We start from the raw sequence: 15405 nt of genomic DNA, 5'->3' as shown, positions 1-15405 counted from the left end.
TGTTTTGTAGCATTATAAAGGTTAACACTGTCACTTGTGATCAGTTTAATGTATTCTTGCTGAATAAAATCAATATACAAAAAATCTTACTGCCCTCAATGTATTGAATTGTAGTGTGTATAAATTATGTTGCTTTTATACATTATATGCTGTTATTAAAATAATAAATTTACATTTATGCACTTGGCAGACAGTTTTTAGCACCCTACAATACTTTTGGGTTATACATTTTATTAGGGTTATACATTTTATTATATATATATATATATATATATATATATAAGTCCATATTTCCCTGGAAATCTTTAACCTTGTTGTTGTTAGTACAGTTAAGTTTTAACTTATTAATACAATTTATTGCATCCTTAACTGAAAATGAAAAGAACTCCAGAATGAAAACAATAATGACATTATTTGCGACAGATAGATAAATCTTTGGATATATATATTTTTTTTTACATTTTATTTCTACTCTTCAGTCAGCAAGCTAATGCTAAGTACAGTTTGAACAGACTTTTGTTTCATATCAGTACCTATAGAAATACCAGGATCGCTAAGGACAAGAGCTTTGTGGCTGTTTAATGAGATATCTTTTTTGAGATTGTGAGTATCCAGTTAGAACCAGCTTTGACTTACAGATAAAGGTAATTAATGAGGTGGTAGAGGACTGTGGTGATAGGAACTAATATAGATTTGTTTGTCTTTGACACAATAATAGAGATGGACCAATAATGTTGCATTATTTGTCCAAAGGGAGACATGTAGATTAAAATGAGTAGAGGCCCTGGATAGATCTCTGGGGGATGCCCAGCTTATCAGCAGCGGTGGAGGATTTATGTCTCTGAAAAGGAACAAACTGCTGCCTGTCATTGAGATAAGATGAATCAGAGGAAAACAGTGCTAGAGATGCCAGTGGCTGAATAGATATGTGTAGCTTTTGTTAAAAAATATGGATCATTATTTTCAGTTTTAACTCTACTGGGATCAATTTCCTGTGATTTGCTCATGCTTTTGCTACTTAAATGCAACCTCTTTTGACATCCTGAATGTTTAGTAAATATGTGATAAAAATGTGTCTGCCTACAATTTAGCATTTGCATAAGTGTTTCAAAACAACAGAGGGATGTCTTCAACCTTGAAATGACTAATCAAAAAGGATGTTACAGAATCCACATGCATCTCATGCTTTCATAACTGCCTTGTTCAGCACATTAAAGTGTTTTGTTATATCTTCCCATCTCTCATTTCTGTATTTATTAAAGTTGAATTTATTTGTGCATGTTATAAAGTACAAAATAGTGTCACACTAAGTCCCCAGAGAGTGTGAGACAGGCCCGCTGTTGCTCGACAGGGTGCATATCTGTAACCTTGATGTCAAATGCTTATTAGCACTTGCTTCTACTGTTGCCCTTCTCAAAGCAACTGCCAACACTGAGAACATTGAATAAATGCACCCTCAATGTGCTCTGACAGCACTCACCACTCGCTTAACTGTGGCGTTTGATTATGTGCTTATTATATACCAGTAAACAGATGCGTGGACTGGTGAGGCTGAGAAAGCTGATATGATTTGACAGGCTCTAGAAACAGAGGAACTGAGCAGACAATGGGAGGAAGTGAAAAAACTTATTTAGCCTCAAGATGCGAATGCAACTCACTATTTGGCCTTTCACAATTGAAATCTTGTGTTTCAGTTAGGCATGTGTTTCCGACTTCAGATTGTGCATTGGTAAACCCTGGGTTAATGTTTTCTGGTTTCAAGATTGTACATTGCAATAATGTTTTCTGGATTAAATATTTTACAATTATGCATTGATAAACACTTGATTAATGTTTTGATTTGCATATTCATGAAGTTATTAACATTTGATTTGACAAATATGCAGTTACTATGTAGATTACATTTATTTGTATAGTCTTTCAAAAAGTGAAATTTTCGTCATAATTTACTCACTCTTATTTCAAACATGTATTACTTTCTTGAAACACACAAAATATTTAGAAAAATGTCAGAATGAAAGTCTTGCTTTTGACATTTCAAAATATAAAAATACATTTTCTAAAATATACAGGGAAAATATACGTTTATCACTCTCATTACCACTTGTCAGTTTTAACTTTTGCGCTTAGATGCTAAAACTAAATGTTTTTGCCACTGTATAAAGGCCATGAATATTTAATGAGGCGAGCACTGAGGCAGTTTATGATTGGTTGTCTGTAATCGCAGCTGGGACTTCTCTAGAGTGGGAAAGCACAGATGTCACTTATCAATGTCAAAATGTGTGCTTAGATCTATTTTTTATTTTAGTGTCTGCAGTTTTTTTTCCAAAGAGCTTCACTAAACAGTGAAATTACTTAAATGGATAGTTCAGTGGAAATTCTGTTAGCATGAACTCAAAGAAAGCAAGTCATACAGGTTTGGGTGCAACGTGAGGGTAAGGAATTGACAGGAATTTTTGGTCAACTATCCCTTTAAATAATTAACCATTGGCTGTTTGTTGCAAAGTCCCATCTATTTAAGACAGGGGTGTCAAAGGTCTGGCCTGCGGTCCAAATGCGGCCAGCCAAGCATAATTAACAAATAATGCAGTTTCACAACGTCAACACATTTTAGGCCAGATGTAGCACTAAAACACAAATGGTAACAATTTGATAACTCATATGCACTGCCATTTCTTTAGCGTGCAAGAATTCCTTAACCCACAAAAACCTACTTGTTAGAAGCGCACTGCAGAGAACATTATTTGCTCTGCATAAAAACGCACAGCGCAAGCTCACAACAAATGCGTTTACTGATCTTGATAACGTGACCGGAAAACAGGAGAAACATTGTGCAACAACCCAGACAGCAGGCAACATAGTGTTGGCCCAGATCTGGCCCATGTGAAATCCATGCGGAGCAGATCTGGGCCGAAACTGCTTGCCGTCTGGGAACAATCCAGTTAGAATACTTTTCAATCCACAAATCACCAAAATTTCCAATTGATTTACTGTAGTAACACTAACTTTAACTGTAGTAGCTATTGTGGCAGAAATGTAGGATATTCATACACATTTTTTTATTATTATTAATGTAGAAATAGACCTATTGAATCAGCATATAAAATATAGGCCAAATAACAGATATTTTTGTCATAAGCAGTTTTGTGCATTTCTTTTTATACAAAATAAATGTGTTAATAGACAAAAAAACATAAAGCCATTCTAGATATTATAATTATAAAAATGTTACCCTTTAAAGGTCACGTTTTTTTTTAAGCTTTGATTGTGTTTACAATATAACGTGTGTTCATGTTCCGTGTGTAAAAAAACACAGTATGTTTCACACAAATCTGTGTACCACTGTTTCCACTGTCATAAAAACGGGCTGATGACTTCCTTGTTCTATAAAGTCCCTCCTTCAGAAATACGTAACGAGTTCTGATTGTGCCAGCGGTTCCTGTGTTGTGATTCGACACCAGCTTAGCGCACGCTGCCCTCCTGGAAACGCAATTGGGCTAGTTTTGGAGTAGTTTTGAGAAGCAAGTGGGCAGGATTTGTTTTGAAAACCTGGCAATCCTGATCTGAACGCACATGCTGGAGAAGTTAAACATAAATTGTAACCATTGATCTTCAAGTACAGCGTCCCTGGGAAGGCCAAACAAAGATGATTGGACTCAGAGATGAAAATAACAGCGTTTCAACGACATGGCGACAAACACACTCTACAAACGCAACTCTTCCTCCTTCTCCGTGGGAGCGCAACAAGACCGCGCCCCCTGTTTGTGTATTACTGTGGGCGGAGGTTAGTCAAAAAACAGTTTTAGTGATGTCATTACTGCAGGAGATGTAGTCCAAACTGGTCGTTCGTTGTAGGCGATCTCTGTTAAATAAAATATCTCGCTTGGCATTGAACTTTGAGCTTTAGAATTGTACAGATATTATTTATACTCTAACAACAACATTACACACTAACTAAAGTTTAAACATGGGAAAACGAAGAAAATATTTTTTTTAAATATTTAAAGATTTTTACATACACAACTCAAGCTAATGTTGTGTATATAGAGAGAGAGAGAAAGAGAGAGAGAAGCATCCAGTCCCTCGGTTTGTCCACATCATGGAAATCTGGTCCCATTTTTAAAAAATGTTGGACACCCCTGATTTAAGAGCTCAATCACCCAATCATCGTAAAAAAAATAGAGGCTAAAAGTCTAATGCTCAATGAAATTCACCAGAGCAGAACTCAAAATTACATGTTTAGAGGCTATTGACCAATCAGCATTGATCTTTGCTTCATTAAAATGAATGATACAGGTATCTACCATAGACTCCCTTTAGATACACAATTTCAAAATGTCAAGTGTGAAACACTGATTAACCTAGGGTTAAAAAAGGGGGTGCAAAAAGACATTATTTGAGGGTTAAGAGTGTGTGAAAAACCCTTTTTGCGATGTATACTCCAGTACACTTTCATTGCTTTTTTTCCTCTCTCTCTCTTTGTTCTTTTTCTTTCCTAAAGTCTATGAACTTTGATGCCCATTTTGTTCTGTCCCCTATTTCCATGTCCCAGGATGATTTGTGGGGCTCACTGAAGGGCGAAGTGGGATTCCACCAGGTTAAAACAATGAGATCTAAGTGGGAAAGAGATAGATGAACCGACTCCAACCACATTGGTCTTCGGTTTAATATTTTCTTGTATCAATTGTTTCAGGAAAGCTTGCTTAACATGCATTTCTGAACCTCCTGGTGCTGAAGGAAGGAATGAATCAATAAAACTCTGTAACAAAAGAAGAATAGCAAGACGATTTAGGACTTCAAGACTAATTAAGAACAAGATACTTTATTCTGCCTGTTGTAATAAGAGCTCTATAAAAAAAATTTGGGACCGTAGATACTATATAAAATTGTCCCACTGATCTCTTATGTTCAATACTGAAGTAAACAGTCAACAATATCATTCAGCTCTGTAACTTCTTGAAATATCGCATGACATGTTTATGAACCCAATAGTAAACCTCCACCCTATACAATGTCATGAATTAAACTAATGGCTTGGGAATATGACAAGGAGCACTGGGAAAATATGGAAGCGTGCTCGTGTGCAGCCATGTGCAAAATTGATATTTCACAATATCTGATTTATCACGGCGCTAATTCTGTTTAGCGTTATTGTCTGTTTATATTCACTTTTTTTTTTGCAGTCAGAAGATTGTGTGTTTACCACAGAGGTCAAAGAGAACTTTATAACCAGACAGTGTACAGCTGTGATGAATAGTCAGTTTTGACAGTGAAATGGATACTCTAATCTATATATTGACAGGCAGCTGATAAATGGCATGAAAGGCAGGTGTTCACTGATAATGAGCCAGCGAAGTAACCAGCTGATTAAGCTCCAACTTTGATTCTAGAGCTCAACATCCTATGATTCATCCTTTGGGATAAAAGACAGCATGGATGAATGGAAGAATGTTTCTTGGTAGCTCTACTTCTGGGTTGAAGATGTATACAGTGTTAGTAGTGTCAATGGCAAAGCTGTTTGTTTAACTGCATTTCTCAATAGCGAGGAGGTAGCATTTGCTAGTTTCCTAAATCGTAGTATTTTAGTAGATAATCGTTTTTTTTAGTAGTGTGGTAGAAAACGTTACATTTTCCCTGACAGTAATTTAGCAGTCGTGTGTGGTATCTTCTATTGTCTGTTTAGAATCTGAACGAGGGATTCTTTAATTGTGAATGAATCACTATTTTGAGTTAGTTCTTTTTAATGAATTAGTCAAACAAATTAGCAAGGTGTGTCAGATCAGTTTGCAATTTAGTTTACAATCAAAACTAGAGGTACTCGATTCATGAATGAACCACTCTTTTGAGTTGGCTCTTTGCAATGAATTGAATTGCACACCAATTCAGAACAGTTTGCTAATCCGTTTGATCAATTTAGAAACTGAATTAGAAACACTTGATTTGTGAAGGAATTTTGTTTTGAATTGGTTTTTCAGTTGAGAATCAGACCTAGCAATACTCAGTTCATGGATTAATCACTATTTTGAGTTGTTCTTTTCAGTATCTTAGTCAAAAAGCTAAGATCTTAGATCTTTTTAGAGCTGTTTGCAATTGATTCTGAATCACTGAAATAACTCTGAATCACACTGAAATAATCACTGAATCATTTTGAGCGCTAAATTTTTTAATAACTGCCCCATCACTGCATGTATGTATGTGCTAATTTCTTTATATTTATATTTGTGATATGCTTTCAATATAAAGGTTATTCTTTCAATCAAATCAAAGCCAGTTATTCATGCTGCAACCTTTTATGGAGGAAAGCAGAAATGCGTCAAATCTTTTGCTGCAATAGCAGTAAAATGCACGGCTGGGAATCCAGACTTGTAAAAACCCTCACAAGGACTTTTGCTGTTCCAGAAGGTGTTTGTGGTGTGGTCCTTATGGGATTACATGACGAATAAGAAGAATGATGAATGGACTGTCTCGGGGCTAATCTGTCTTCTGAGGGGTTAAACAGCATTCGGTTGAAACCTCGCTAACTGTTCTGTCTGAAGACCGTCTGAAGACAACATGAAAGTGATTTTTTGTGTTAGCTGTGGGAAACGTTGAACGTAGACGTTCACAAAGCATTTTTCGCTTTTCTTTTTGATATCAGAGCATGCCAGACATGACAGTTTAAAAGCTAGAGTCTGTTACTGTGCAAATGAGCGAGGTAGTGCCATCTTTTTTGTTTTTCCAAAGATATCCCTAATCAATGTTTTTTTTTCACTGCTTTACCTCAAAGTGCATTAGTATTTTGCATGTAACTGAAATGTGGTTTAAAAGCGTTTTTGTTTTAACACACATAATTGTGCAATCTCCTGTCTTCTGCTGTCAGTGGATGGAAATGTATTTACATTTAGATGTCTTTAAATCTGAATCCAGAGTGATAAAAATATCTCAAAGTGCTTATGGTTTACACTTCCCAATACACTACCTTTTGCAGCAAGCTGTTATAAATTTCTCCTTTTAGATATAAATGAGGCAATTAAAAATGTTTATGAATTATTTGCCCAGGGGTTGATTTGCACTCTGTGTATATCATGAGAGGCGAAAGGTCCCAATAAAATAGAAATATAAACCACTCAAGTGAAGCAGCTTTAATTAGAACACAGCTGCTGAAAGGCCAAAGACCAGCACCAGTGCAAAATGACCACTGGTGGGTTTTGCCACTTCATCATTCATATTAATCTTGATATAAAATGATAAAAAATAATGAATAGACATTAATGATTTCTCTAGCAGAGGGGAGATTAATAAGACTTTAGAAAATGAGGTCTTAAAAAATCCCTAAGGATTTATAAGACATGGATTTGGGAATGTTCACTTCAAAATGTTTTTAATCAGTATTTTTGTCTCTTTTTTTAGTACAAAATATTGTAACGTCCTTAAAATATGACCATTTTCAAACATAATAATGAATTGTTTATTTTACTTAGTCCAATGGCAAATAGTTTTTTCAATTAATATTTTTTAAATAATTTTTTTTTTAACTATTTATGAAAAAATGCAATTAATTGTATGTCAATTGACATGTTCAAAAGTTAAGGGTCAGTAAAGTTATTTTAAATTGATAATAATATTCATAATATTGCTTTTTTATTTTTACTGTATTTTTGATCATATGTGTGGCCTTATTTAAAAAAAAAAAAAACATTAAAAAATCTTACCAGCCCCAAACTTTTGAATGCTAGTGTATCTTATACACTATATTTTATTTATCTTATACAATATTTCAAGACAAAAACACTGATTAAAAATATACATATTTGCAACATTTTAGCTGATTGTTGATTCACATGTTTTGAGAGATTCACAGAAAAGGACGACTGACATTATGAACTAAAGCTTTTTTTCAGGTTCATTTTCACAGCCACATTTATTTGTTCAGTCTTTCCCTATGACCCAGGACTCCAGGAGGCTTTTGTGTTGACTTCCCCTCTGCAGTCAATGTCCCTCAATCCCAATATGCGGTTGAGGGGTAAAGAAAGGCTAGCTGTTAATTGATTGGCAGCAGTTTGCATATACAGTACCGGAAAAATGTCACGTCAAGCTGTTTTTGTGACCTAACTGGCTCTCGGTTAGAGTGACTGAAGAGGGTAATTTATCATTTGACAGTCTTTAGAATGGGCTGTCTGTGCTGTCTCGCTATTGTTAGCATCAGCGGTCAGCTGTCACCTATGTTGGATTAGCAAGCATAGATGAGCAACTCAGCAGGATGGACACAAGCAAGGCCACACAAGCAAATGTCAGAGGAAGACAACCATCGCATGACGATCAGAGCCAATGATTGATAATCTGTGCTGAGAATGTTCAAGAGGTTCAAGAAATTTTGATGAGTTGGAAAACAATGTTGATTGAGGTTTGAATCATTTTTTAATGTACCGTGGCCTTTTAAAAAATGAGCAAAGAAAAGTTTTAATTAAAAAAAAAAATTTTTTGTGGCTGGTTGTATTTTTAATAAAGTTGTGCATTGGCGCTAGGCTGAAAATAAAGTTCTCGATATTAATCAATTCTTTTCATTTTGATAAACCAGTTTTCTTAATATCAGCCCATGATTTACTCACCCTCAAGGTGTATATGGCTTTCTTCTTTCAGACAAATACAAAACAGAGTTAATAGAATAAAAAATGTCCTGGCTCTTCCAAGCTTTATGGCAGTGATGTAGGAGTACCAACTGTTTGGTTACCAACATTCTTCAAATTATATTTGTGTGTGTGTGTGTGTGTGTGTGTGTGTGTGTGTGTGTGTGTGTGTGTGTGTGTGTGTGTGTATGTGTGTGTGTGTGTGTGTGTGTGTGTTTGTGTGTGTCTGTTCAACAGAAGAAATAAACTGATACATGTTTGGAACAACTTGAGGGTGAGTAAATGATGAAAGAATTTACTTTTTTGGGTGAATATCCCTTATTTCTACACAAATCAGTTGTTCATTTTAACAAACAATTATTTGTTATCATGTTCTTTAAATGTATTATCATAATCATAAACCCACTGGTGGTTTGCACAAATAGTTTTCCTATTTCTGTTTACTGCACTTTGTTATTCTTCTAGCTATTTAAAGATTGCACATTCAAATAAAAAGTGGCTTATTTCTGTGGTGAAAAAAAAGCGGATAGGTTTCATTATTAGTTAAGAGAGATTTTTTTTTCTTGAGGAAAATTTGCGTACTGTACCTGATATATATCCAAATGAATCGATATCAAATCAAATTTCATCGCGATTGGGTGCAAATCGAATCAAAATCAAATCATGAGATTTGTGTCAGTACCCAGCCCTATGGCTACTGTAGCTCAGTAGAAACATATTAAATGACAAATATTGGAAGTTCCTTTCGGGTCATGACAATGACATCGCTTCGGCTTGTACTAAATATCCTGAGCTGGAAAGATGAACGAGGTGAAGAATGTGAGTATGATAGAAAACGAAATGAAGACACTGACATCAGGCTCTTATCAGATGATTCCACCAGGACTTGGAGACTACTGGAAATGAAGATTTAGAGACCTCTGTAACAAAATGAATGTTCCCATATCTCACCGTCACCAGCTGTGGCATTCGGTGCCCCTCTGCCCTCGCACCCATCCCTCTGTGTTCCTGCATTAAGTTCATATCTCCCCGTGCCATAAGCATCCCATTCCCTCTCACCTCTGCTCTCTCTTTCAATCACTCTGTGCAGTGAATGGCAGCCATGTGGAAAGGTGACATTCAGGTGTCTGGTGAATCGTGGATGTGAATCAATCAGTTCTGGTAGATTCAGCTCAGAATGACTTGTGGTCAGTGGAACGCCGCCTTGCTAGTGTGCATCTCTATAATCCTATTTTGCAGGCAGCCCTTGTGGTTCAGGATTTCGCTGTTGCATGGCTCATGCTGTTTTGTAGCGCAGCGCATTACGCTGAAAGCTTTACCTCTTGACATAGATACTGTAATGAACGTTTTTTGCCTTCTTTCTGTAGAAATGTCCTCATTGTCCTCAGCTAGGATCATTAAGGCTGTTGTGACCTGTAGGCAAAATCTGAAAGGCATTAGGGAGTTTGTAAGGTCCTGCTTACGGAAATCTGGTTTTAGCTCTAAAGCAGCATAATAAAGTGCAGAAGGCACACATTGGCTGTATAGGCCTAATTGATGTTCATCTGCATTTTACAGGAAAATATTATTTGATTGCCCAAGTCTTTCCCCTCGTAAATCAGAGAGTTTTCTGACATGTTGCATCTATATTCCCTTGTTTATAGTATGGAAAATGTATTTTAATATATATATATAGCAATTTGTTGCAGTCGTTGTTATTTATATGGCCAAATTACTTGTAATGGAAATCAATTAAATGTTCACAGTATAACGTATTACTTACATAAAATGTCATTTTATCTCCCATTAATATGTCTTTTGTAAGATGATATTTAAATGCTCAGTTTTATGATCAACTCGGTCGATTTTATTGTGGAGGCAAAACATATAATACAGTGCAAAACAATGATGATTGAGAGATGAACAAATAAATGTTCCTCAAAAGCCTGATGGATCATATCGCATATGCAGAAAAAGTCAAAAGTAAAATTGATTTGTAGCCTTTTTGCTTTAATAAACATTTATACAGATACTTCTGCACACATTTATTATTATTATAATTATTATTTTAAGACATTTCTATAATCTTGCATGGGGCCACACAAACCCACCGGCCCTCCAGATCTATAAAATTCAGGGTAGTATATGTAACAACTTTTAGGAAATTCTGCATCCATCCTGAAGATTAGCTGTCAAAAACTGAATCACATTGACATATCTTTGACCGTCAGTTCAGTAACAATGGCAAATATGTCATGCTTAAATGAGCGAAGGAGAATCTTTAGACAAAATTTGTTATTGTAGGATACTCCAGGACTCGTTCAGAGACTGTCCCGCAGGAGGTCACATTGTTATATGCCACATTCATGCTTCAACGGTCGTGCTTATGCTGACTGTGTATTCAGTGAACAATAGAATTAATTCAACATCTTCAGTAAGAAGTATATTCGGTCCCATTGGAAACTATCTCCCTTAACAAAGTCACCGTCTCCGCTTCATTTTTATGATCCTGTGTGAAGGACCCCAAGGGGCTGAGGGTGGACAGGTAGGGTGACAACCAGGTCTCAGTAAAGTTTGGAAACACATTCCAGACCTCTTTTGAGAATGGGGACACTGGCCAGAGATGATTAATGGCGGGTGTGTATGACTGCTTGAAGGGCAGACCATAATTCACCACAAGGCCTGGAGGAACACAAGCAACGTCTGCCTCCCCAGTGGGCAAAGTGCGTCCCTTGTGTTCATCTCAGGTGCAAAGTTGTCATCCTTTATGTGTGCACTTGTTTTTATCATGCTAATACATAATTGGCCAATCGCAATTATCGATAATTGCGGGGAGTTTTCCTTTGGTTTTGCCTTAATCAGAAATTTGCACTATAAAAAGGGTCCTGAGTTTAGATTTCACACAATTACACATTCACTGCTTTTCATCTCTTTTTAATCCCCTGCAAATCTGAAACATGGAGTTTGTTCATAAACACACCTGAGGCCCTATGATTTCCTTTGACATTTTGCTAAACGAATGAAGCAATCCTATCAATGTTGTGCCTCTGTGTCTGCTGATTAAAATCATTTGAATTGCAGATGATGTCTTTGTCTAAAGAGTTCAGTAAACAGAGGCATCATGTTGATAGACATGCCAATTTTTTATTGAAATAAGATCGACACCCGTTTTGAGCCATAGCGCACATAATGATGTGTGACCATAGAAAGACTTTTCTCTTTGATTAAATGTGGCTGTAATGACTGCGGTAATCCAGATTATTTCCGAAATGTATTATAATCTGTGTCATTCAAAATTATGTAGAGAAAACTATCAGCTGAAGCGCAGAGCTAAGAAAATCAAAGTGCCTGCCTTGTTGTCCTTTCATTCTTTTTTGGGTCTTTCTGCTTAGGCAAAAAACTAATGGCTAATTTATTCATAGCTCAGCATTTAGTACCTCTAATCTATTGCTGATACTGTTACTGGTGCTCATAATTGTATGATATTGTTAAAGCTGGTTTTCAGGCAGGGTGCTTATCAGTGCCTGTTTAGTGTGCAGCTTGTGGGAAGGGAAGCCCAAATTGAGGAGAAATCAAGTGGCGCCTTGGTAAGCAGGGTCGGAATTACCGTGATGGACTAGGACTGGATTTCTCTCCCATGCATATTTTGCCCATTGTCACGATCTTCGTCCTTAATAGGAGCTGACAGAATGTAAATGGGTTTTTAAGGGAAATGGCAAAGTCTGTAATTTTTCTCATTTAGTCCATGGATGAGTGAGCCAAGCCGGTAAGATTTGTATGGGAATTTGAGATGGTTCAGTGCGACATGTCAGATGCTGATTATGAACTCAAGGGAGCCTTTTTACCTTAGCCAATCATCTTCGTGCCTCGCCGCCACCTTCCTTGCTTCTAAGGGCTAATTGTTCGTGAAGACATTTTCATTGGATAAAGTAGATATCAGCAAAATGACAAAAACAGATGACTAGGCAACACTTACTGCTGAATATAAATGTCTCATTTTTTAAACAGGATTAAATTGTGCCAACTACCATAACCTAGCACACGTAAAAACTACCAAACAAAGCTGCAAAAATAATGACTGTTTTCAAACAGGTTTTCCAAACACTCTAGCATTGGTTGAGCCATGCTCACCAAGCTGCATTTATTTAATTAAAAACAGTAATATTTTGAAATATTATTACAATCTAAAAAATAACTTTTTTCTGTTTAAATATGTTTAACAGTGGTGATGGCGCAGTGGATAAGACAAATGCACTTGGTGTGAGAGACCCGGGTTCGAATCCACTGTGAGACACCAATGTGTCCCTGAGCAAGACACTTAACCCTAGTTGCTCCAGAGGCGTGCGACCTCTGACATATATAACAATTGTAAGTCGCTTTGGATAAAAGCGTCAGCTAAATGAATAAATGTAATGTAAATGTAAAAGTGTCATGTAATTTATTCCTGTGAAGTTTTCAGCATCATTATTCCAGTCTTCAGTGTCCTTGATCCTTCAGAAATCAATCTAATGTGCTGATTTGGTGCACAAGAAACATTATTATTACATTATTATAAATATTTTTGGATGTACATAAAGAATATAAAATTAAAAACAAATTAAAATTAATTTGAAACACAAATGTTTTTAATGTCACTTTTTCAAAGTAATGTATCCTTGCTGAATAAAAGTATTAATTTCTTTTTAAAATATATTACTGACCCCAACCTTTTGAACATTTATTTCAGTTATGAGTTTTTAAGACCTCCTCGAAAACAAGAAAACCAGCAGCATTCAAACTAAATTTCCTGAGCGCTCTGCTGTTGGCCAAACAAACAGAAAGCTCCGCCCCAAACTCACACCATTGGTTGAAACACGGTTGCTATGTAAGGCAGGTCCCAACATTTTCAGCAACAGAGAAACATTTTAAAACAGCACAAATATTAGTGTCCAAAGACGTATTTTAACACCACTTTAAAGTATGATTTGCCATATTGTTTCATATTATGTTAATAATTTACTAACTTAAATTATATTCTTAAAAGCGACAATGAAACCAAAATAATTCAAACAATTAGCTCCACCCCTAACTCACACCATTGGTCAAGCCACTGTTGCCGTGTCTGGTCGGGATTGTCAAACAGATTTTTTTTTTTTAACACCACAGTCACAGTGTGTACACTTCACAGGGAAATCAGCCTACAAATGGCTTACTTATAGTAGTCTCCGCATATTAAACTGAAATAGAAGAACGTATTTTAACATCTTAGCATATTTAACTTCAGGTTTAAGTATGAAGTGACACTTTTTTCCACATACAACTGAAGTAAATGATTAATGCATGTTGTTAAGATCTTATTAAAAGCCTCAATAAAGTCAACATCATTCTCCTTCAAACCCTCATAAACACTCCGAGTACTTTTGGGCCGAGCCATGAGGTGGGTGATATTGTGGGGCACTGCAGCTGTAGCTGAGAGACGCCGTGTGTAATGCAGACTGTTAGTGATGTTAAATGAAGCTTGAAGCCTGGCTGACAGCAGCATTCCTCCACAGGCTCGGAGCTGAGAGAGGAGGAGAGGGGCCAACAAGGGCAGAGTAATGGTCTAAGAGAAACCACACAGGATACGGCGCTCGTTGTGGCGGACGGGCCATTATCTCATAAGGGCCATTATCTTAATGGGGTGACCGTCGCGATATGACAGATATCACAGAAGGACTGACACATAAACAGTTTTTATAAGATGAATTAGCCAGTGTACAATCTCTGCGGTAAAACACATTTTACCCATAGCTGTATACTGATGTATATAACCTTGTCAAGGTGGATTACAGTTGCTTTTTTGTGTGTGTATATTGTTGAATGTTGTTACAAAACAAAAGTTTACTCACAAATACACAAGTACACTATTTTGCTTCCTGTGTTCATTTGCGAAGAAAGCAATGCGTAAATAACTTTCCAGGACATGACTGTTTTCAATTCACCCTTTATGAATAGGATCACACTGTCAGTGTTAAATAAGGTTTGCTACAAAGGTACATCATATAAAACTGTTAAATATATATTTATAACTTTGACTCTGAAAATACATCGGATGGTCTCTCCCGAAGCGCAAGTCTTCGCTAGTCTCTTCAGGTCAGGTAGATAATATTCGTTTTTGACAAATCCCCTTCCACATTCGCTACGTTTCCAAATCCTGACTGATTTCAGTCCCGTTCACAACAATGGCAGCAGATCTACAATCGAAGAAAAGTCAACAGTTTTATCGCAAATGACTTTGTTGTCCATTTTGCATGTGTTTGGTTGGGAGAACTCCTTACAAAGCTCAGGTATGTGTGTTTTTGCTTGTATTTGAAGCTGAAGCAGCTGATGTGTGCATTCATGTTCATATTGGAAATCCTTCCCCACAGAAAATTAGTCTGTATTTCTTTGGTCTGTAAAAGTTCATAGATCCGTACACGTTTCACAATCCAGGTCACCAACGATCCTGCAACCGATCATTTGCCATTGTTTTGGCGTCAGCAAACAAAATGTTGGCTGGTTCCAACTTTGATTGACAGCACAGGGGGATCCGTTCCTCATGGTCCATGTATACGTCTTGACGAGAGGTCCTCGCCCCTTATCTTATGAGACTGAAGGACTAATGGAGAGACTGACAGACAGGGCTAACAGGACTATGATGAATGCTCCCCTCCCCCGCCCCACTGTAGCTTTGGAGAATGATGAGGAGCTTCCATACATTGCGCCTCTTTTGGGAAAATCGTCCCCCACTGGCGTCAGGATACCTGGTGGGATTAAACAACACAAAAGTAAAGGCATATAACATGATAAGTTATGCATTCTG

At 36.7% G+C, this 15405-nt stretch overlaps 1 protein-coding gene across 2 annotated transcripts in view; it reads right to left on the bottom strand.

Moving 5' to 3' along the window:
- Nucleotides 1-14533: 14533 nt before the first annotated feature.
- Nucleotides 14534-15405, bottom strand: part of LOC132133503 (chemokine-like protein TAFA-5) — a 44490-nt gene continuing 43618 nt past the window's right edge. For both annotated transcript variants that reach the window (XM_059546358.1, XM_059546359.1), the window contains exon 4: nt 14534-15346. In XM_059546358.1, the coding sequence (XP_059402341.1) occupies nt 15338-15346 (9 nt within the window). In that variant the 3' untranslated portion in view covers nt 14534-15337. The remainder of the gene's footprint in view (nt 15347-15405) is intronic.

Source organism: Carassius carassius, chromosome 50 (genome assembly GCF_963082965.1).
Source record: "Carassius carassius chromosome 50, fCarCar2.1, whole genome shotgun sequence".
Lineage (NCBI taxonomy): Eukaryota > Metazoa > Chordata > Actinopteri > Cypriniformes > Cyprinidae > Carassius > Carassius carassius.
Note: the sequence above shows the minus strand (reverse complement) of the source record. Positions and strands in the feature narration are given on the sequence as shown.